Source organism: Medicago truncatula, chromosome 8, assembly GCF_003473485.1.
Source record: "Medicago truncatula cultivar Jemalong A17 chromosome 8, MtrunA17r5.0-ANR, whole genome shotgun sequence".
NCBI classification, from domain to species: Eukaryota; Viridiplantae; Streptophyta; class Magnoliopsida; order Fabales; family Fabaceae; genus Medicago; species Medicago truncatula.
The window spans coordinates 31,258,784-31,282,597 of record NC_053049.1 but is presented as its reverse complement, the minus strand read 5'-3'; the positions used below and the strand labels follow the sequence as shown (position 1 = coordinate 31,282,597).

The 23,814-nt window shown below is 33.5% G+C and overlaps 2 protein-coding genes across 2 annotated transcripts; one reads left to right on the top strand and one right to left on the bottom strand.

Annotated features, from left to right (window-relative positions):
- Positions 1-4,795: 4,795 nt before the first annotated feature.
- LOC11441517 (mitochondrial uncoupling protein 5) lies at positions 4,796-6,303 on the bottom strand. The gene has a single exon (XM_003628854.4). It carries the CDS (start codon positions 5,974-5,976, stop codon positions 5,029-5,031), a length of 948 nt encoding a protein of 315 aa, XP_003628902.1. The 5' UTR covers positions 5,977-6,303; the 3' UTR covers positions 4,796-5,028.
- Positions 6,304-14,923: 8,620 nt separating this feature from the next.
- LOC25501437 (protein RAE1) lies at positions 14,924-23,288 on the top strand. The gene is made up of 11 exons (XM_013590664.3): positions 14,924-15,133; positions 15,223-15,309; positions 15,400-15,477; positions 15,573-15,766; positions 17,234-17,375; positions 18,600-18,680; positions 19,219-19,347; positions 19,459-19,536; positions 20,072-20,143; positions 22,560-22,640; positions 22,968-23,288. Exons 1-11 carry the CDS (start codon positions 15,080-15,082, stop codon positions 23,016-23,018), a joined length of 1,047 nt encoding a protein of 348 aa, XP_013446118.1. The 5' UTR covers positions 14,924-15,079; the 3' UTR covers positions 23,019-23,288.
- The last annotated feature ends 526 nt before the right edge of the window (positions 23,289-23,814 follow it).

The window sequence follows — 23,814 nt, the reverse complement described above, 5'->3', positions numbered from 1 at the left end:
AATAGGTGTAATCATTTAGAGGAGCCTGTTTATGATGAGGAGGAGCAGCAGCAGGGTCTTGCTAGGAACGCCTTCATTAAGGCGTTTTTGTTGCTCTTGGTTGGCCTCACCATTTTCTCCAACAAGAATAGCAGAAGTGTTCATCTGATATGGCTAATGGCATTTCAGGACTTAGACATGTTGGGCAAATGGTCATGGGGGATACCACTTGCTTTTTTATAATCTCAGCTTTCTCTTACCTCGGACTCGAAGATTAGCGCCTTTGGTGGTTACATGATCTTACTTGTGGTAATATTTTTTTTCTTTTTTTTAGCGGATCATAAATGAATTACGATATTATTACTTCATTCTGAGGAAGCTTTTGAAGGGCTACGAGTGTGATGACCGCTTGCGGCTAGATAGAAACCCCCCAGGGGATATTCTGATCATGTACACTACATAGGCCTCATTGATTTGATGGTGAATGATGATGGCATTTAGAGGTCGTACAAGGATCGACAAGACATCATCACATCACGCCTTTTCCGGACATCTGCTGGTACTCCTGTTGGATCATAGCCAACAAAGACAGGATGTGCCTTCACTTGCCGAAATGGGTTCTCGGGTAGTATTGCTATTGTCAGACCATTCCTATACCTCCTTCGACGATTAGGGCTCTTGATCCAGCGGATGTGATTGTCGCCTTTCAGAATTTCATGGTCCATGTCCTTACCCAGACGGAGAGGGGTCATCAAACACCGGAGGACAAACTGTGGAGCTATCCGAAGGGGTACATCAAATGGTATTACCGTGTATCTCATCCGATCGGATTATAGCATTATCCAGACGGAGACGGTTCCGCGGAGGAGGACTAGGAGCCATAGTCCGTGGGAGTGGGGTCTTACTTTATGAAATTTGTGCATTTGTAGTTATTTTATGATATTTTGGCGGATATGGATGCATTATATTTACACCTGCGCTTTTGCGTTTTTATGATATTTTGCGTAATTTTTTGTTATTGTGTATATTTTAATTATGAATGAATGAATGAATGATTGATGAAAACCTGGATGAAAATGAATGAATGGATGTATGAATGAATTAAGGAATGAAGGAAATTAGGGTGAAAAAAGGTGTTTGTGCTATTCTGGTACTGGACACATGCAGAGTGTGACTTAAATCAAGCTAGAGGTCAACGTGACTTAAGTCACGCTGGGGATAACACCTACGTAATTTAAGTCACGTGGGAGGTGTTTTCATGGGAGAAGAGTAATTTTCTTTTTTATAAACCTAGAAACTAATAGTTACTTCATTTGAAGATATTAATTATGATGATGAGCGGATAATTGAAGATGCTAATGACGAGAATGTTGTGCAAATGCAAATTCATGACAATGTTGAGCAAGCTAATGTAAATGTTAACAATGCTTTTGGAGCTGATGTTGTTACTAATGTTGTGGAAAGTGGTGGTCGTGGTGGCAATGTTGATTTAAATGGGAGCTTAAGGAATCCAAGTTCAGATAATGATGAAGGTAATTCATCTAGGGCAGAATTTGATGATGATGATGATGGTCAAGATGCTGGTAAAGATGACGATGGTGGTGGTGATTTTGATGATGGGCAAGATTTCATTGGAGCTTTGGATGTATGTTTGAATACATTATCATATATGTTTTATGTTCTTTTTCTTTTATGTAGTAACCAATTGGAAAGGAACTAGGACCTTATCTATTTACATTTGCAAATTTACTAGCTTTAATATGGAGATTTAATTTTTATGGAGTTTTAATTTTTATGTTAATTGGTATTTTGTTATATATATATATATATATATATATATATATATATATATATATATATATTTGTCATTTATGTGTCACTTACAGGTTTTTTAACTTCATTTTTAATTTTTCATAAACACGTACGAATTTACGAGTCGAGTTTACGAATTGAGTCTACAGACCCTTTCTATGTATGTGTAGACTCACGAGTTTGACAACCTTGATTCCTCTAAAAAAAAGTTCTTCAAATAATAGTCCTTTAAATGTTTTTAGTCATTATTTTTTGTTCCCGTTTTTTATAAACAACTCATGTATACATTTTATATTATTGAATGAATTTTTTGACACATATTTTAGACTATTTATAAGAATCTATTCCAAAAAAGTTTTGAATCTTTAAACAAAGGATATTTTGAGTTCCTCTAAAAAAAAATCTTCAAATAATAGTCCTTTAAATGTTTTTAGTATTTCATATCGAGAGAAAGGCTAATTGGGCTAAATTTCCACAAAGTGATGAACATTGATTGTAAATTGGAGGGATTTGCAAGTTTTGTTTGATTTCACAAAGCGAGATGATTTGATTACAGAATAAAAAAGTTTGATTAAGAGTTTTAGCGACGATTAGGATTCTTCCAATCCCTTCTACCTCTTTGTTGGCCTAATGCAAGATACCTACTAATATGTGCTAAGGATTATATAAACATGGTTATAACATTGTGGGAATCAATTGCACCTCAAGATGTCATGTTGCTCCTTGTCGCTTTAAAGTTCATATGTGCACTATCTGTAAAGGATCGTCACTCATCTAGGATGCGTATGCATGGGTGTCGTTATTAATTTGGAGACTTACACTCTCACAAGTAATTGACACAAGACAAATGTGTGGATCTTAAATTATCATCTAAATTATTCATATTGCACATGCTTCTTAAAACCTAACCATCATACACTAAGATTCCCTAATAAATTAAAGATTCTTGGATAAAATTCAGATATAACGATTCTAGTTAAAGCAAGAGTCCAGTCTATAGAATTGTAACCTAGGATAGATTCACGGTCTAAGTGCGTCACTTCCTAGTGCGAAAAGCATTAAGTGTAAAACGTATAAAAATAAAATATAACTCAGATCATAACTGAATAAATAGCTTGAATTAATAAACTCCAACAAATAAATAGACATTTATCTTAGACCCCTAATCAAAAGGTGTTCAATTATACATCATAATAAAATACATAACCAAAGAATAGTAAAACATGCTCTAGAACAAAAGTGGAGGTTTGAGACTCCTCTTGATGCCTCGACAGCTTGCTTCACCTTGAACTGCCGAGTTTTAAATGAATATTTCTGAGTGAAATGAGTTCTAATTATAGGCATATTTCTAAATGGTTTGCATTAAAATTATGGGTATTTTCCTCTGATCCGTAAGTGAAAATAAGCATTTAACTGATTTTTTTTTTCTCACTCAGGGCGGGAAGGCGTGTGGGCCAGGCACTGGGCGGATGGTCAGTGTAAAAGAGAACTTTTGCTCTAGTAGCTATGCGCCTGGGGCATGGTTTTAGTGTCATGTGTGGAAAATATCGGTTTTCAATATTATTTGAGTGTTTTCCTTTTTCGACATGTTCTTTGAACATATGATTGAATTTCCCCAACTTGTATTATCTTCCAAGCCTTCTGAAACCTCGTTGGTCTTTGTTCCTTATTTTTCATAACTTCCATGAGATGTCTTATCTGCCGACTTTCACAATTTATCAATAAAAATGACTTAAAACACCTGAGATATCTAGTTAGGGAAGAAACAAAATTACAACGACTCAAATCAAAATAATACTAATTGTTCCTTAAATCATGAGCAACTTATCTAAAACTCATCTATATTGTCTTCAAATGCTTACTAATGTTACACAAATAGATTTTCTCCTCCTCAAGAGGGTACCTATTGGATACCAATTCTTAATGAGTTACGCATCACCCATTGAGGATGGTCTAATGTACTAAACATAAATTTAAAAAATAGTTTAAAATTTCGAATAATGCACATAAATCGCTTATACTTTTTTTTTTTTGAACGAAAATCGCTAACCAAACTAATTTTTTAGAGGCCTTTTTTTCACCCAAAATTTTGATGCCTAAAATCCTTGCTTGGGTCGCTTGGCCGGCTGGCCCTGGCCATGACGGGTTTTGAACTGTACTTACAAAGGTCATTTAAAAGATAGAACCAAAATAGCTGTTCTTTCTATGTTCGTCACTAACATCATTGTATCTCATTTGGGATATTCTATTGAAGGCAATGAAAAAAATTTACTTTGTGAATATATGCCACTTGGTGCTCTAAGTCAGAATCTTTTTTCTTTGGAAAAAATTGGACTAAAGAAATTTGTCTTGAAAAGGTCTTAATCCAAAACAAAGTCAAATATGCAATTGTCATTCTAAATCCAAAACAAAGTCAAATATGCAATTGTCATTCTAAAAAGTCATATTGAATCACTCTTCTAACTCCTACTTTCATTCCCCTAATCTCCAATCTCCTATATTTGAAACTTTGACTTTGATTTTTCATCAGAAAAAAGCTGAAGAAAAATTCAAGCAACTTTTTGTTAGTTCAAGACACAATTACTGGTTGTGTAGTTTTTTTGTATTATTTTGAGACAACACAAGCATTTCTGAAGTAAAAGAAAACTGAAGAATGAATATGATGGTCATAAAAATTCAGCTGATATGAGAAACATGAATCATGAGCTTAAACATGAAAATTGTTGAGATCGATCCATTGGACAAATTTCCAAACGTATCATACCATCAACTTTTAAAAAGGCATTTTCAATGAAGGGGACCAAAATTTACAATTGTGCTTCCTTTCTTGAATGAAATTGGAACTTAACTCCTAAGCAGAATCACATTCTTTTCTTTATTCACTTTTTCTTGAATTTATCTGCATCTAAACTGTCACACTTAAATCGAAAAAGGATAACATTTTGTAAAAAATTAATTAATTAAGAAGCTAGTGATAATATTCTCCCACGTAAACGTAAAGAACTTTAGAATCTCAAGATTAAAAATTAAAAACTATAGTAATAATTTCTCATAATCCAAATTCTAAGCACCAATTCTTGGTACAGAATTCAATCACAATCGGTAACACACTATTGGAATCACTAAACTAAATAACATTATATTATAACCATAATTAAATCTAAAAATAAAAATCTGACTAAAAAGAGCATTATTAAGGTTGTTCGAAACATAATTCTTCATCATCATGCATCTACCTTAGAAATCCTTAAGCAACTTACGAACCTGTTCCAATGTAACAAACAACACAACGGTAAACGGTCCCTGCCTTGTAATTGTAGGAATAAAACCCTTATAAAGAGCCATAGGACCCTCAGCACGAATAGTCTTCAAAGCACAATCAATGGCACCGGAGTAAGGTGGAGGCGATCCAGCCTCCACCTTCATATTCATCACCCTAGTCTTAATCACATCCACTGGATTCGATGCAACCGCGGCCACAAAACCTGCCGAAAAACTCGCTACCACATGGGTCCCAAGCCCATCCTTCATCCAACCATTTTTCAAAATCTTTTCCTTAAACTCATCATAGGATGCCAGCTGTGATGCGGTAACCAACATGGCGCGGTTCACTGTCAGAGATGAACCGCGCCATAGGCTAGTAACTCCCTCGTCTTTCGCCATCCTGGAGATGGCGTCGACGACAGATTTATAGTTTCTTCTTTGGGCCGATGGAAGTCTTCCATCGGCCTGCATCCTAACCATTGCCACATCAGCCGGATTCCCGACAGCCGCGCCAATCCCACCGGCTAGCAGCCCCGCTCCAATCTTGCTTGTCAACGGCAAAGTACCGGAGATAGGATCAGACCATTTTTTCTTCATCATATCATAGAGTCCCATACGAGTGGTGGAATAGAGACACTGCCGGAGAACGGTGGCAGAGACACCGGAGAAAAGTGCTGCTACACCTTCTTGTTGGACTAGCTTAACACCAACGGCGATCGGCCCAACACGGGGCGGTTGGGCCGTCACCGCTGGTGACCGATGAACCGAACCGGGTTGGAAAGCTAATGCTGGTCGGATATTGGTTGTAGGAGCATTCTCTCCTTGAAGCTGCATTCGAACCTTGATGAGATCAAGAGGGTGTGTTGAACACCCTGCAATGATGGAAGCTATGCCTCCTTCGACGAAACCTTTCACACCCATTGCGATTAATTGGCACAAAAAGTTTGCGACAACGAATAAGAAAGAAAAGGGTTGTGTTGATTTTGTCAATAGAATTTTTGGGAAATATTTTCTATGAGATTTGTTTATGTAACGAAATAAACGGATCTCAAATTATGGGAAGGTGGTAAGAGAGGACTAATTGAAGTTTAGGTTGGGAATGAATATCAAAAGTTACTATGAAACAAGATTGAGGAACGTAAAAGGTTTGAGACATGTGACAAAAGAAGAAACCATGTGTGAAAACGAAAACGAGGTTTGTGTTGTGAAGTTATATTGGGAAATAGAGGAATTTATAGCAAGTGTGTTTGGAAGGGAAAAGAATGATTGTGGAAGCTGGCACTGTCATGAGGTAACAAATTAGAAGAAAAATAGAAAAATATCTTTGTCAAATCTTCGCCAAATTATTAATTATTAAACGCGTTGTATGGTGGGGGCCTTCCTATTTTATGTTTTGGTAATTATGGACTTTTCATTTTTATTTTTGTTGTTTGAATTTGAATAGTATTGGAAAGATCTTTAAAAATCAGAAAATCACATTGGTCTAGTTGGATTGTCAAACTTTTTCCTACAAAAACTCATTGTCCTCGTAATTGTTGGGAAGTTGTTCATCGGACTGTTGTTGGACGCATATTTTTTTCATTTTTGGAGATTAACATAATCAAAATCACATACTTTTCAAAAAGATATCTCTCAAAATTAATTTTTACGAGAAGTAATTCAAAATATCTTCTCATTTTAAGCATTTTTTAAAATTTTACTATCCAAAAAAGTTGTAGCTGTTGAGAAGCTTTTTAAACCAAATTTTAATTTGAAACTTCCTTTAAAATTTTCTCTTTTAAAAAGTTATGACGGATTAAAATAAAAGTGATTTTGACATAAAATAATGGCAAAATTACACTTTTAGTCCCTTAACTTTATTTTAGGTAATAATTTAGTCCTTTATCTTTTTTTCATTTCAATTTTGTCCTTTTGATCCATTTAAATATGAATTTTTAAGCTTAAAATTCATGATTTTATTTTCTTATGGTCTTTCAGTCTTCAAATCTATGATCCTTGTCTATGTTTGCATAAGAATATTTAATTTGAAGCTTGAAAATATATATGAAAATGGACAAACAGGACCAAATTGAAATGAAAAAAAGATAAAGGACCAAATTGTTACTTGAAATTAAGTTAAGGGACTAAAAGTGTAATTTTGTCTAAAATAATTTAGAGATTATAGTTTAGAGATTTTATAAAAAATCAGAATCTATTTTGCGTTTGTTTACCGTAATAAAAATCACTTTTTTTAAACAAATAATTTAATTTGTTTGGATACAACTATATAAAAGGGATTTTTTTCGTTACAAAGTTAGTTCAATCTTTTAAATCATATTTTCACTCTCCTATAAAAAAAATCTATTTTTTGAGAAGCTGCTCATAACAGCTTTTCAATTGAAGCTGTTTTTAAATTTTTTTTTAGATTCTGGTTTTTTTAAAAAGTTGTAACAAACGGATGCAACATTCTTAAAAGTGATTATTTTGTTAAAAAAAATGATTTTTTTCTTAAAAAAGCTATAACAAACGGGCTCTAAAAAAATGAAACACCAGTAAAAATTTATTTTAAAAAGTTGTAGCCAATGGAACGTAAGAGGTTTGATAATGTAAAAAAAGGATTTTGAGGTTATTTCAAAATAATAATTTTAGAGTTGAAATTAACAACGGTTTATGATTTAAAGATGAGTCTTGTTAAGGATACAAAAATGGAAAAAAATTAGTAAATTTTAAATAGAAAAAGTTGCTTTTCAAAATTTCAATGCATTGAATGCATTATTTTAGTTATACTGTTTTTTCTTTTTTGTTACTTTAATATGATATTTTGGGATGTTGTAAATGTTAAGTTGAAAGATATTTATAGGTTAAGGAATGATATTGCCTTCCGGGGAAACGGGGTCGGAGGTTAAGGAGGTTGAAGGAGGCATTTTGGTGCCAAGTTTTGATTCATAAATATTGGATTCTTGATGGAAAAGTGGGGAGGAAGCAAGGATTATATTTGGTGGAAATATATTAGTTATTAAGAGAGGTGACGAGGTGAATGGAGGGAGATGGTTTTTGGATAATGTTACTAAGAAAATAGGAAATTGTACTAATACTTTGTTTTGGCACGTGTCGTTGTTAGATGAGGAGGCATTAAAGGAATGCTTTAGTAGGTTTTTTAATTTAGCATTGAAGAAAAATGTTTATGTGAAGGGTATGATGTTAGGTAATGGTATAGAGGGAGGTTGTTGGAGTTGGAGAATAAATTTATTTATTTGGGAGGTTCAGTTGTTTGGAGGAGTGTAGGGTTTTATTGTCTAACATTATTTGCAGGATAATGTGGAGGACAATTGAATTTGGGGTTTAAGTTCCTCGATGGTTTGTTCTCTGCTAAAGAAGATCATGAGATGATTTCTAGTTTTGAAGAAATATATCATATTATCTTATGACTGGTATTATTTTGAAGAGTTTGATTTCAACAAAGGTAATTTATTTCTTAGAGGGATGTAAAAGTTAGCATCACCTTTGTGCGTTGTTGAATGTAATTTAATTGAATTGGCTAATCATTTATCTTTTTAGTGTCTAATTTTTGAAAAATTATGGTTGAAAGTTTTGTCTTGGTTTAGCTTTAGTATTGTAATGACAAATTCTAGTTGTTATCATGTGGCTCAATTCATATGCTTGGTTTCTCATGGTAAGAAAGTGAATGGATGTTTTAATGAGATTTGGATGGCATGTATTTGATTAATTTGGAGGCAACTTAATTTTGTTGTGTTCGATCAACATGATCATTCAACATCTACAACTTTGGACATAGTTAAACTTCTGGTGTGGTCTCGGATTACGTCCAAAGTTAAAGAGTTTTCATATGATTTTTATAAATAAAGCATTCAACTTCTTAGACGTTTAGGAGTGAGTGACTATACTTGTGGTTTGATTGTCAAAACTTTTTAATTTTTTGTTGAGCGGTGTCGTTGATTTGATGTCTGTTTTATTAATGTTAACTATATAACATTAGTTTATATTTTGTCAACAAAAAAAAATATATTAGTTTATATCTTCTCTAACTTTACCAAAACAAAAGTTTGAAAGGGTATTCAGAGTGCGACAAAAAAACTAATGTTTACTTCAAAAATATCCTCCAAAAATATTGTTTACTTTAAACTTTATATTACAAAGTGAAGCAACACTTTTTATTTTTTTATTGAGAGGCAAGTGACGCAACACTTTTTGTTGTGTGATTTTAAATCTGACATGTTGCAAATGTGCCCATTAAAAAATTACACCTAGTTAGATTTCACAATTTTTTTATTATATGAATGTATTTGACCTCGATAAAAAGTCAACTGCAGTTCTCTAAAAAAAAAAAAAATCAGCTGCGGTGGTGACTTTGGTGTGTCCACATATTATGTTTTCACATATTATAATGTAGATTAGCAACAAGCTAAATAACGGTAGACATTTCGTATCCATAACATGGTAAACAGAAAAATCAAACACCGACACATATGAAGATTTTCTTCGATGGTTGGAAATTATATATTTCCATTAAAATATGATTTGTTATTAGTTTCTTTTTTCTTTTCTTTAGGCTCTTGAACTTAGAAATTCAATTACAAATTATTTAAAAGTGCGAGACTTCATTACAAATCATTTGAAAATTCAGTGATCAGATTCTAAATATATATAGTTCCATAATTTTTTTGTAAGGATTTAGTTCCATAAGTATTGATACAAAATAAGGACCCAATTATCAATTATTTGATTCATTGACTGACCTATTTAAAAATCCTTAAATAATTCGGAAAAGTTAAAGTAACAACGTAAAAGTTAAAGTAAATATGAAAAGATGAACTTTCAAAAGGTAAATCCAGAAAATTTTGATGGTGAACTAGTAATTTACACGTAAACTATTACCTTTCGAGTTGGCCATGAATACGTAAGAGGGACGTATAGAATCAATCACTGTCCAATATAAATGTTGGCACTTGGAGGAGGAAGAGATTGTCAAAAATGAATAGAAAACTTGATGGTTGACACAAAACAATACCAAATTCTGAAAGAAGGGAACTAGTAAACGTCCGTTTGAGGGACTGAAATGCTATTCCTGACTTTGGTTACCCTCTAGAAAAAAAGAAGTAAAGAAAAAGAGGGACATCAATATCATTTCATCAGAAAGTAGATACATGCTTGTCGGGTCAAAGCTGCAACTAGAGGAGTAGCTTGATATATATGGCGTTGATTACAACTCTTCAATTACCGTCTACACAAGGCATATACACTCACAATTACAACTCTTCAAAAGACCGTGGAAAATAGATTTAGTTGATTTGGATATATAGAGGGAAGAGTTTTAGATTTAATGATAAAGAGAGTATATGGAAGATAGTCGGATTATTAAATTCAGACCTTAAAAACTAGTATAAGAAATACTATTAAAAGAGTTTAGAGATTAATGAGCTATATCGAAATAGTTAGATTGTTAGTTCTAGATCTTGAAAAACTATAAGAAACATTGTTAAAGAAAGATGAAGATTGCTTTTTAGGCCCCCCAATATCTCTTTAGGCCCCCTAAAAATACAAAAATAACCTTTATAATACATCCGGTAGTTACATACCGGTAGTGCATTTTAAATTTTCACATTTTACACCTTCGGTATGTACATACTGGAGGCACATTTACAAATTTTCACGTTTATCGCATTCGGTAGTTATGTTCTGGAGGAACATTCATTTTGCGATTTCTCAATTACACCTCCGGTATATATATACCGTACTCCACCCACGTTGTTCCATACCTTGCGTTTTTTAAGAGTTATTTTCTAAGCTTCAATATTGTTCCATACCTTGCGTTTTTTGGCCAATTTTTGTTGTGTTTTCATCACAATTAATAGAACAAATGGCGTCAATCTTTACTCAATTGCAATCATTTAGAAGGTAAACCTTGCTTCTTCCTCTCTCGTATTGTTTCTGCATAATTTTTTTAGAGTTCTGTCATATTCAATGAAAAGTTTGATCCTTTTATTTCTATAAATTTTATGCACCATACCAAAAGTTTGTGAATTTTCCAACATAGCAGAACATGTACATTTAAATAACATAATGCGATAAACGCGAAAATTTGTAAATGTGCCTCTGGTATGTACATACCGAAGGTGTAAAATGTGAAAATTTAAAATGCACTACCGGTATGTAACTACCGGATGTATTATAAAGGTTATTTTTGTATTTTTAGGGGGCCTAAAGAGATATTGGGGGGGCCTAAAAAGCAATCTTCAAGAAAGATTATAGATTAATTAGCTAGATCAAAATATATCTTATGATAGAACATTATAATGTAATTTGATATAGCCGACCTTACTTCATAGGATAAAGTTTTAATTGTTGTAAAAGTATTCGCAAACTAAGTTATGCTAAATTTGACTCAACGTTAAAATATTAGTTTGTCTTTAGTTAGAGTTGAGTGTCCAATCCATCCATATTTTTAAAGCTAAAACCAAACCAAGTCAATTCAATCGTCAATGAGTTGTGTGTTGGGTTCGTAGGTAATGTAGGAAAGAAAAAATCAATGAACACACTTTATTTTTACGAACAATGGACTCACTTGTGACACTTGATTGTTCAAAATCATGAAATTCCAGTACTTAAATTGGATATAACACATCATTAATGATTCTTAAAAACTTCATTTAAAAAAAATAATTCTTAAAAACTCATCCATAATTTGAATCAAGTTCATTAGCAAAACATGACTGCTATATACAGCGTAATTTTAACCCCGAAAACATCACGAGCGGTGAAAGCTTTTAACGTTGAAATGTTTGACTCGTTGAACTTGGCGGAAAACATGGAAGGATGATGTTAAATAGCCAACTATAACACCCCACCTCATGTCATGAAAGTATCGGGAAAGGAATTCTCACTAAATCCAGCATTTCCCTTGGCAAAAATTTCTTAATATATAACATTGCTCTTATTTTAATCAAACATGATAAAGCCAAGATGTTTCTCAAGTTAAATAAATGTAAGAAGGAACATGATCTACCAAAACTCCCAGACGTTTTAAAAGTTGAAAAAAAATATTATTTTAAAACAATTTTCTTCTTATACTTCCTTAACAAATACCTTTAAAATTAAACATGAACTCTCAAAGCTCCCAACAAACATTTTAAAAGTTTAAAAAATATTATTCTAAACACAACTCTCATTTTATACTTCCTTAACAAAATACATGTAGACCATTTATTATTATTATTATTATTATTATTATTATTATTATTATTTTCTTTGAGAGATTATCTTCCGTCTTACACAATCAAATCTAGTAACAAATTATTGAAGTCAAATTAGATTTAAAATTTTAACGTTGAAGTTATTGTGTGTGACAATTTTTTTCCCCTCTGTCTTTCTCGCGCATTCTTTGTTTCACTCATTTTACCCTCGTTTGGATTTTATAATCTAAAGCGTATTTAACGTTTTTCGAATTATAAAATTCTAAATGTATGTTCTTCCCTTTCAATCCCCTCCTCTTGCAATTCAACTTTTTTTTTCTTTCGAAAAAACTCACTTCAGATTATATAATTCAAAATACTCCTATATATAATCATGTTTCTCATAATCAAACATCATCTCACCATTTTTTCACCTTTCACTCCAAACCCCTCTAAAATACACCATTTTCAAAGAAAACTAGATTTCTTAGCACAATCCAAGGCAATGCCAAAGTGGCAATAAATAGTTGTTTTGGTTTTGTCGAATTCATACAACTCTGAAGATCGGAGATAAGACAATTAATGTGTGGGCATTTTCTAAACTTGTCAAGATCGTTACTTATGTTAGAGAAGAACATCATATAATATTATTCGTTAAGTTTTTTGGAACAAGGCAAGGGTAAAATTAGTAAGCTAAGACAACCTTACGAGCACAAAGGAAAACCTTAAATGTCAGTTACGATATAGGCAGGTAAGTGTAGCATCACTTGCAAGCTTTTATTGTAAGCAACTCATTGGCATAATAGATACATTGGATTGCCCACTTTCAAGTGATTTAGCAGACACATAGGAAGTGTGCTCACATTAGTTAAGAAAAATTATCATATATGTTTGATTTAGATTAACTTCAAATGCTTTGTTGAGGGAGAATTTGTATTACATAAACATTACTGCATTTGCTTTTGTATTCTAATACTGATCAATGTGGCATATTATGTTTTATCTCGAATTTGATAACTCGTTGAGACTGTAGTGTCTCAACCCACACTGTTGATTCTTTTTTAGGCGTAAGTTGTTTTGAAGTTATTCAAAGTCGGATCACAAGAGTTTAGAGTCCAGGGTTCTCAATTGTAATTTAAGTTTTTCCCTTATATGAGAAATGTTGCTCGTTTTTATTTAAAGTTCTATTTTAGGTTCAAACTTTGTATTTTAGATTTTGTCCGTTGTGAAACTTTTGATCGAGAAAATTTATGGTTTAAAAAACATGGTTGTTACAAAAATCGAGGTTGTGCGTCTAGTTGCGTCTTGTATTGATTACCACATACAATTTAGTAATTTAATGTGTTTGTAATACTTGGATGTATTTTTAATTTGATGTGTTTGGAACACTTGAATGTATTTTTTCAGGTCTGGGCTATGAAGGCTTTTGTTGAGATATATCCATATGATATTTATCCCAACTATACTGTCAAGAGGTCACAGTAGCGTTGTTCAGTCTTGGCAAGGGCCACAAGTCACCGAACAACTACATGACCTTCTTTGATCGGTACTCTTGGTGGATAAAGTGCGACCGCAAGATAATTTATCACCACTTGTCATAGTGTGTGATGAAGCGGTACAAACATACTTAGACTATTTTGTGGAGTCCCTCTGTCATACCAGAGATGAATGTCTTTTAGATAGACCAGACATTCCAAGATATTTTTGTTACATGTTATACCTAAGGATATGCAAGGCCTTTTTGTGGAAGGACCATGACAATCCACGTCTGGTTACATTGTCTGGTTTTATAGGGCATCTCATCCCAAATTAGTGGTTCTATTTGAGGGAGATCTGCCTAGGCCAACAAATGTAGAGGTTTTGATATAGGAGGAGAACGCCAATGATACTCTTGATGCAATTACAAGATGGTTAGGAACATGATGTTTGATGCCATGGAAATTTGTCTCTGTTATGATGATCTGTATAGTACTATACAACATATTTCCTATGAAACAAAGCCTGTCACTAAGTATTTAGTTGCGTGTATGACGAAGTTGTTCCGATGACTTTTGTATTTTTTTTCCTAATGTCTTTGATAAGTGACGTTTATTGGTATTTTAATACCGCAATAATTTTGAGTCTCATCACTTAGATGAATTTTTATGACTCAGACAACTTTTTAGTTTTATGTATGCATTTGGTTGTTGTGTGTTATCTCTGATGAACAATTGAATGTGTATATATTAAAATTGAACGATTTTGAATGTGTATATTGAAATTGAATGATTTTGAATGTGTCTTGTCTATGTTGGTATTTTGTTGTATGTGTATTGGTAGTTTGGTATATTGGTGTTATGGTATGTTTAGTATAAGTTAAGATCCTCTCCATTTGTATCTTTCTCCATTTCTTCCATTTCATAAAATGCGCACTTTTCAATAAAGATCAAGAGTGTTATAAACTGATATAAGTTCCGATCTGGAGTCTCATACGTATCAGATCCTAACTCTCAATGCAAAAATCAATAGTTAACTCTGAACTATAGCGATCAGGAGTGTTACAAATTGATATTGACATTTCAAGACAATCAAGGAGCATGTGAACATTTGAAGGGGTCTATTGAACAATTTTCATGAGCACTTTTGGATTGAGGAGGATCCAATAGAGATCCAAGCCCAATTGTATTTGAGAAACATAAATTAATCAAATTTTATTTTTTCAAAAAGAAAAAAAGAAAAAACCCTAACCCCACCTTTACTCTGCGATTTTGAATTCTCCATTTCCCGTTCGTTCGTCAAAGCTACCTCTGAACTGAAACTAAGATTGCGGCAAATTCTAGACTCAGCTGAACTCCGCCATCTTATTTCCGTTCAACATGTCTTCTTTCGGTGCAGCAAATACAAATACAAATCCAAACAAATCCTATGAGGTAATGCTATGCGTTTTATATATCCAATGTATTTCATTTCACTTTTATTGTCAACAAACATTTACAACAAACAAACCTTCAATTTTCAGGTTTCACAACCACCCACCGATTCTATTTCCAGTCTTTCTTTCAGTCCTAAAGCCAATTTCCTCGTCGCTACTTCCTGGGACAACCAGGTATCATTATTTTATTTTGCGTATTTGTTGCCACGTCAATTAATGAATATGAAAACTTACGAGGTACTGATTTATAAATTCTTTTAATAGGTTCGGTGTTGGGAAATAGCAAAGAATGGCACTGTTGTTACCAGTACGCCCAAGGCTTCAATTTCGCATGATCAACCTGTAATGCCTTTGAATTTCGACAATTTTGTTGTATAAAATATATTTTTTGTGACTGATGTGGCGTTGGATTCACAAGTTTTTGGTTGTTGTTGAAGGTTTTGTGCTCAGCTTGGAAAGATGATGGAACGACAGTGTTTTCTGGAGGTTGTGATAAGCAGGCTAAGATGTGGCCGCTTTTGTCTGGAGGGCAACCGGTGACTGTTGCTATGCATGATGCTCCCATTAAAGAGATTGCATGGATACCGGAGATGAGTCTTTTAGCCACTGGAAGCTTGGACAAAACTGTAAAGTATGCAATTTTATTCTTTTTATTCAGTTACATTTTAAGAGTCCTAGTTATGTTGTATTAATAACTAGAATTTGAAAATCCAATGTAACATCATGATTGTAGGAATAGGGCCCTGATTTAGATGAGCGTTATTTTAGAATGGTCAGCACTGTCAATATAAAAGCACGCAACACTAAAATGCAGTGGCTATGTGTATAAATTATTCAAGAAAAATGAATACATTCCATGAACATGTGACGAATTCTTAGAGTTAGGAACACAGAAACTTCATTTTTTTAATGCCTGTAAGGTGGCCTTTTCTATTTGATGCATACTCAATTATGATCTATGAAGCACATATACTCCTCGGATTAGCCGTGTTCCGGTGTTGGATACATATCGTGTCTGACACCGACACAAAACCGACACATATGATTGCATTGAGTTATGCCATTTTCTCAAATTATTATCAGTTTCGGCTTGTCTGAGTCTGTGCTTCATAGATTATGATAGTTTGTGCTGTGCTTAAGTTCACTGTTAGGCATCCTAATACGTAAAACTGAGCTTATAACATTATATATGAAAAGTATAGCTCGGAATTGGTGACTTCATTTCAAATCTTTCTCTTATTTTTGTATTTTCTTCTCTAAAATTGCTGAACGGGTAGTGCCAATAGATGTAATAAATCCATTTTTGTCTCGTTGTATCTAAAAGTTCTATTAGGATAGTTGGTGGTTTTGGTTCATGCTATTGTACCTAAATCTCCATGACCAAGTGGTAAGCAGTTTGCTCCTTATAAAAGGCAAGCCAACTCATTGTGCACACATAAAGCCCAAAGTCTTCTTGCTTGTTGGATCATGTTAAGAGATGTGATAAAATCATCCAATCATCTTCACCCAATAATTTTAGTTTGGGTAGGTGTTTTATGGCATAATATTAGAGCCTCTGAGTATGAGCAAATGATCAAGAGTCTGGCTTTTGCTGCTTACAATCTTCTAAGTTAACTCTAGAATATTTAATAGGCCACTACATTGTATATGCTTGAATCCAAAAGGACTCTTGTGTGATGGCTGAGAGTAATTTAAGAGACGTAATAAAACCATTCGTGTTCTTAACCCAACAACTTAAGTTTTGTAATTTTTTGTTCAGGATATGTTATTAAAACCTCTATGACCTAGTTGGTGAGAGTATGATACTTATTGTCGTCTTTCTTCAAAATAAAAGTTGAATTTCAGTACAAGGTAAAGATGGATTTGTGTTTATGGATAACTGATTCTTTCATTAGATTAGCTAGATTGATTATTTTACTTTTATCTTTATGAAGTGTACAATTTTCCCCAAGTATGACACTGACAACTGCGATGACTGCTAGTAATTTTGTGAGGAAAATGCATATTTTGTTTCTAGTTCCTTTTCTTGTTATCCACATGTTGGTTTAGAAAGATTTATCTATTCATTAATTATTTTATGCTTTATTTTCTGTGTTAGGTATTGGGATACTAGGCAATCCAACCCAGTGCATACTCAACAACTCCCTGATCGATGTTATACAATGTCAGTGAGACATCCTCTGATGGTTGTGGGAACTGCCGATAGGAATCTGATTGTCTTCAACTTGCAGAATCCTCAGGTGATATTTTATTTAAGATAAATCGTTGTTGCTTGTAGCTTTGCAAGCAGTAAGTTGGTGTTCTGATGTGAATATTGAATAATGAGTTTTGTTATTTAAGAGATGAAGTTTCAACTATAAATTATATTCAGTATCCTCTTGTGTTAACGGGTGCTTGCTTATAACATTTTCAACATCACATGAAATCTGCGTTATCTGCTTTTTCTCTACGCAAGTGTAATCTGTGATTTGAGGGGTAACCTTGGTGCAACTGGTAAAGTTGTTGTCATGTGACTGGAAGGTCACGGGTTCAAGTCCTGGAAACAGCCTCTTGTGTAAAAAACAGGGTAAGGCTGCGTACAATACACCCAATGGTGGGACCCCTTCCCGGACCCTGCGTATGCGGGAGCTTTAGTGCATCGGGTTGCCCTTTTTAAGTGTAATCTGTGATTTATATTTGTGTAAATATCGTTAGTGGCAATCCCTTGATATCTGAAGTGCACAATCCTCTTTACTGGAACTGGATTCAGATCATTCGAACTTTACTCTGTAGTATCACACCTAGGAAAAACCCTACAGAACAGTTAAATCCATACAAGGAATGTATTATGCTAAAATAACCTTCTGCTCTAAGTGTTGTGATAACCATGTTTTTTTTTTTTTTTTTTTTTTTGGTCTTAGATGAAGTGGTAATCCACTGAAAATAAACTCACACACAACTGTGAGATCCCGGGTTCGAACCCGGGTCACAACGTCCGGCCTTGCAATTTCGGCATTTGCCAGTTGAGCTAGGACTTCTAGACAACCATGTTTTTCTTTACTATGATTAAAATTTGATTATGCACTTCCACCATAAGGATTAAACCTTATCTCTTTAAGCAGCCAACAAGTGAAAATATTGAATTTAGTACATAAGTACTTATTAGAGAAAATTGAGCGAATATAAAGGGAACTCATGGAACATGCAACCCAAACTGAAAGAAAACAAGTGTCCTTGTTGACACATTTTTCTTTTCTCAATTATGGTTTCATATTTCAGACTGTCTGTTAAAACTTTTCTGTTTTTATCCAAGTTTATTGGTTTTTTATATTTCACCTTTTCTATGCCTTTCTTTTTTCTCCATATGACTTCGAATATGAACAATTGAAAAGAGCAAATTACATATTTATTATTTGAGGAGCTATTGATTTCAATAAATATTGATGTTATATGTTTTCTTGTAACTTGTGTGAAAACGTCAACAGACTGAGTACAAAAGGATAGTATCACCCCTGAAATATCAGACAAGATGTGTTGCTGCTTTTCCAGATCAGCAAGGTTTTTTGGTATGTACTCACTCCTCACTTGCATTCAGATACAGTTAGAGAAGCCTGAAGTCTTAGTTGTGCCCTTATATTTTATTTAATTCCATATCTGCAATAATGTGGGGCAATTCTCTTCCACTTGGTTTGGAGTTTGTATGTTCATACTGTGAAGAGCCTTTAAAGCTTGAGGACGCTCTAATTCATATAGTATATCGAAGTATGTAGACAATTGGGTAATAAATGTGTTATTTGTCAGAAGGCTTTGAATCGATGCTATCAGATGCTATCAAATGTCAACGTCAAGGCTTTATTTATTTAGAACCATACAAGGAATGCTAATTGAATTGTCTGCCCCTATTATCATTTTCTGTATATGTTTTGTACATATACTAACACAACACACCATAGTTTTTGTCTTCTCTTTCAATTTAAACAGTTTTGTGCGTTGCTTTTATTCCCTTAATTTTTTTCTTGGTGTTATTATTACTACATATGCTTGCTATATATACACTGATCTTGATGCTGATACTATTGATTATTGATTACTGTTTCCCTGTAGGTTGGCTCAATAGAGGGAAGGGTTGGAGTACATCACCTTGATGATGCACAACAAAGCAAGAATTTTACTTTTAAATGCCACAGAGAAAGTAACGAGATATATTCGGTCAACTCCTTAAATTTCCATCCGGTAATGCACTGTATAATATCAAAATTACATGAATTTCATTTGGATGGTTGTGGATATATTTAAAATTCATTATTTCTTTGTCCAAGATCTTATTGATTTCTTTGATTTCAGGTACATCACACTTTTGCAACTGCTGGATCTGACGGTGCTTTTAATTTCTGGGATAAGGACAGTAAACAGAGACTCAAGGTTCTTGCTTTTTTCCCAATCTCTCTTTCTCACTATCCTTTCTTTCTGAATGTGATCTACGTAATTTCAAAAATGCCAGAATTTTTTCTTACAGAATAAAAGCTTTTGCACTTTGTTCTTCTTACTTTTTGTATGACTGAACATAAACATGATAGGTAAATTCTTGTTAGTTTGGTTAGAGTGTTAGACTATGATGTATATAAATGATAGGAAAGGGCTAGACAGAGGTGATAAGGAGATACAAACCCTTGAAATTCCAACCGTAATCAGGGGATTCTTTCCTGGTTCTTTCTTTCTAATAAAAACAGTGATATCTTCCCTACTTCTGTTTGTTGTTACTCCTCTCGTTAGAATTTTTTTTCATGGTGGAGCCGTGGGGACACTTGGTCTCTAATTTGTTTTTTATCACCTTCTGGGTTCTTAGAGCCCTAATTGTATTGTCATGTATCCATCTAGAAAATAATACACTTCTTTCCACCTTTTTGAAGCTATTTTCTGTTGTCATTTTATAATGTACTTTGAATGTGTTTTGTAGGCAATGCAAAGGTGTAGTCAGCCCATACCTTGTGGTACATTCAATAATGATGGTTCCATATATGCTTATGCGGTATGCTCCATAGCACTGTTTAAAAATCAGTGTTATTTACTTTTGCAGTTTTTATCATGTTTTTTTTTTTCTCCATTTCATAATTTGTTCCTCCTTAAATTAAGAAACCTACATTTCTCGGTGCCTAGGATCTGTTACATCAATAACTTTCCTCTTGGACTCTTATAATAATTTAGACCTTTGCGTTGTTGATACGGGAACAACAACCAAGCTTTTTTCACTAGGTGGAGTTTGCCATATGGACCAATTGACGCTGAAGTTTTTTCATGTGTTAGGTTAAAAATAATTATTTATTTATCGCTAGATCTTGTTAAATGATTTGGCATATACATCTCCTTTGCCCCTCTAAATCTAACTATTGGATTCCTCATAGTCAATACTCCTTGTTGGAGCTTCTATAGGTCTTCTCCAATCATGCCTAAAACCAATCGAGACAAGATTGTACCGTCTCTACAATTGGGGCTATCCCAATGTTCTCCCCAACGATTGTATTGCTAAAGTTGTCCTGTGTTATCATATATTCTATATACATTACAGGTCTTATAGCTGTGGTATTTTTTTAGTTTAGCGGTACTAAAAAAATTTGTGGTCAAGATATCCCTTTATATGATTGTATTTTAGCATGTTTTGATTTTGGGTTTGATTTGAGCGTTAATATAATTTGTGGATTAATTTCCGTTTTTAATGTGTTTTGACCCCTGTTCACGGTGAAGGCCATAACTTTGGCTGCCGTAATCAGAATGAGGCGTAAAAATAAGCGTTGGAAAGCTAAGGAAATTATCTACAACTTTCATTTTGAGCATGAAGCCCACAGTTTGGACGTCCTCCTGATAAAAAAATGCCGTTCTCTGAAGCAGTTGTTTTGACCACGTATTTGGGTCAAATGTTTTTACTGTAAATGGGTCGATTAGCCATCTTTTGGCCCAACTATTGTTGTAGCTCGTTTTACAACTTTAGGTTAATGTTTATGCCTATAAATAAAGCTGAAAACAGCAGAAATGCTATTCTTTTCTCAGTCAATCGTTTTATTAAACTTTTGTGCAAACTTATTGTCAGCAGAAACCCTTAAGCTTCCATGACAATAAGTTTGCACAAAAGTTTAATAAAACGGCTGAATGGGAAAAGAAGAGCGTTTATGCTGTTTTCAGCTTTATTTATAGGCATAAACATTAACCTAAAGTTGTAAAACGAGCTACAGAAATAGTTGGGCCAAAAGACGGCTAATCGACCTATTTACGGTAAAAACATTTGACCCAAATTCATGGTCAAAACAACTGCTTCAGAGAACGGCTTTTTTTATGACGTCCAAACTGGGCTTCGCGCTCAACATGAAAGTTGTAGATAATTTCCTTAGCTTTCCAACGCTTATTTTTACGCCTCATTCTGATAACGGCAACCAAAGTTATGGCCTGCACAGTGAACAAGGGTCAAAACACATTAAAAATGGAAATTAACGCTCAAATCTGACCCAAAATACAAATACATGCTAAAATTCTAATGTTAAGCATAAAAAGCTCTCAAAATATCAAAATGCAATGCTATAAAATATGTGCAGAAATGCACTGATCAAATTCCTCCACACTTAAAACAAAAATCAAAATAAAACAGCATGATGCAAAGCTGCAAGCAATTAGCACATTCTAAGATTCAAGGAGTATGCCAATCATGAATAACATCTTATGACATGCCTAATGGATAAACGGGCCATTCGACTAAAAAATGATAGAACCTCACAATATATATATATATATATATATATATATATATATATATTATATGCGTGTGTGTGTATGTGTATAAAGTGCACTCAATCAGTTGTGGTGTGTGCTATCAACACATTCTTTTATTGGTTGAAATTCATGTGGTCCACTAATTTCCTGTGGAATCTACATGATTTAGTGAAATCCATTTGAATTGCAACCAATAGAAGAGTGTGTTAGAAAGTATGTTGCTAGCACTCCTCGTTAAATATATTATGTGGTAGACATTTTATTAATTTTTCTGAGCCAACAATGTATGCTGCTGGATATTGTATGAAGAATGAGATATTGAAAATTAAAATGCTAAAGTGAGGAATTCAAACATTGAATGACTTTTCTAGGGATATCACATAATACATGCATCTTTGGACATTTAATTATAATTGAAACAGACAACAGAGTATGAGTCGAGTTGCTTAAATCCCACCTGTCACGTAGATTAGATGTGTGTGGTGGAACTGTCAGCTTTATGCATATACTATAGATGTGTGATTAGTTTGGTTCCTGTTAAGTGGAAAAATCCCAATGTTGTTCTCAATGAACATGCTTTTAATGTAATTAAACAAAAATATGCTTGCTTTTTTACGGACATGTTAATATGCACTTTCATTGCAATTACCAATAATTTAGCTCTGAAACTCTACACATGTCTATAGGTTTGTTATGATTGGAGCAAAGGTGCGGAAAATCACAATCCAACTACAGCAAAGAACTACATATATATGCACTTACCACAGGTACATACGTGCATGTGCCTAGATTCATATGTGAATACATTGTTTAAATTGTCGAAGAATCCTCCTACGGACAACTTTAAGTGATGCTTTGTTCATCTTAGTTTTTACCTGTATTTATCAAAATGAATTCTTACTACGACATACATTCCTATGGACAGCCTTAAGGGATGCTTTGTTCATCTTAGTTTTTTCCTGTCTTTATGTATCAAAATGGATTCATACATTTTTATTCTTCTATAAGTTCCTTTCTCTTTTTTTTTTTTTTTTTTTTTTTTTCCATCGATAAAGTTGAACCTTTAGTTGTAACTGTTTTTCTGATGTGAACAGGAGTCTGAGGTTAAAGGTAAGCCGCGAGCTGGATCAACAGGAAGAAGATGAAGTTTAGTGTTAAGGTTTTCTGTGTTTTGGTGTTTTCATAACAAGGGTTTGAAACTGGAAGTGACAGACCAATTGTTTAATGATTTGGTGCTACAGCTAAAATGATTAGATTCTAACTCATTCTTTGGGTTTTAACCGAAATTTTCATATGATTTAGGGTTAGGCTGCTACTCTTCTTTATCATATGTACAAATTCAAATGACGCAGATATCTTTTACAATTCATGTGGATTGTGTATGGGATATAAATGGCATTATCGATTCAACAATATGATAACATGTTTATATTTTGGGTTATTATGATTGCTAAGAATTAAATAGGAAAAAAGAGAGTGAAAAGGAGGATTAATTATTTCATGTCAAGGGAGAAAAAAAAATTGGTAATTACTAATGAAACTAAGTGAATGGCACCCCTGTAACACGTTACCTCTATTATCACAAGTTTTAAAGTAAAATCAGGCGTATGAATGTGTTTTTTTTTAAGCAGTCTAATCGTTAGAATTCATTTTTTATGGTGAATAAGTGGAATCTACTCTGGTCTCTACATATAACAATGCATTGTCCTTGTCAAATGTTTATGAGGGACGAATGTGATTCTCTTTAAGGGTCTCGAAATAATCTAATACATACTAAATGGTTAAATAAGGTGTAGTAGACATAGTGTGACCTGTCAGAAGTTGTTGATGCATATAAGATTTCTTGTTGCAACAATTTTTTTCTAACATCCTCAATTTAAGAAAGAGGCAAGGGATGGAAAATTGGAGATGCGTATCTTCAATCGTATGTCAACTGCACCA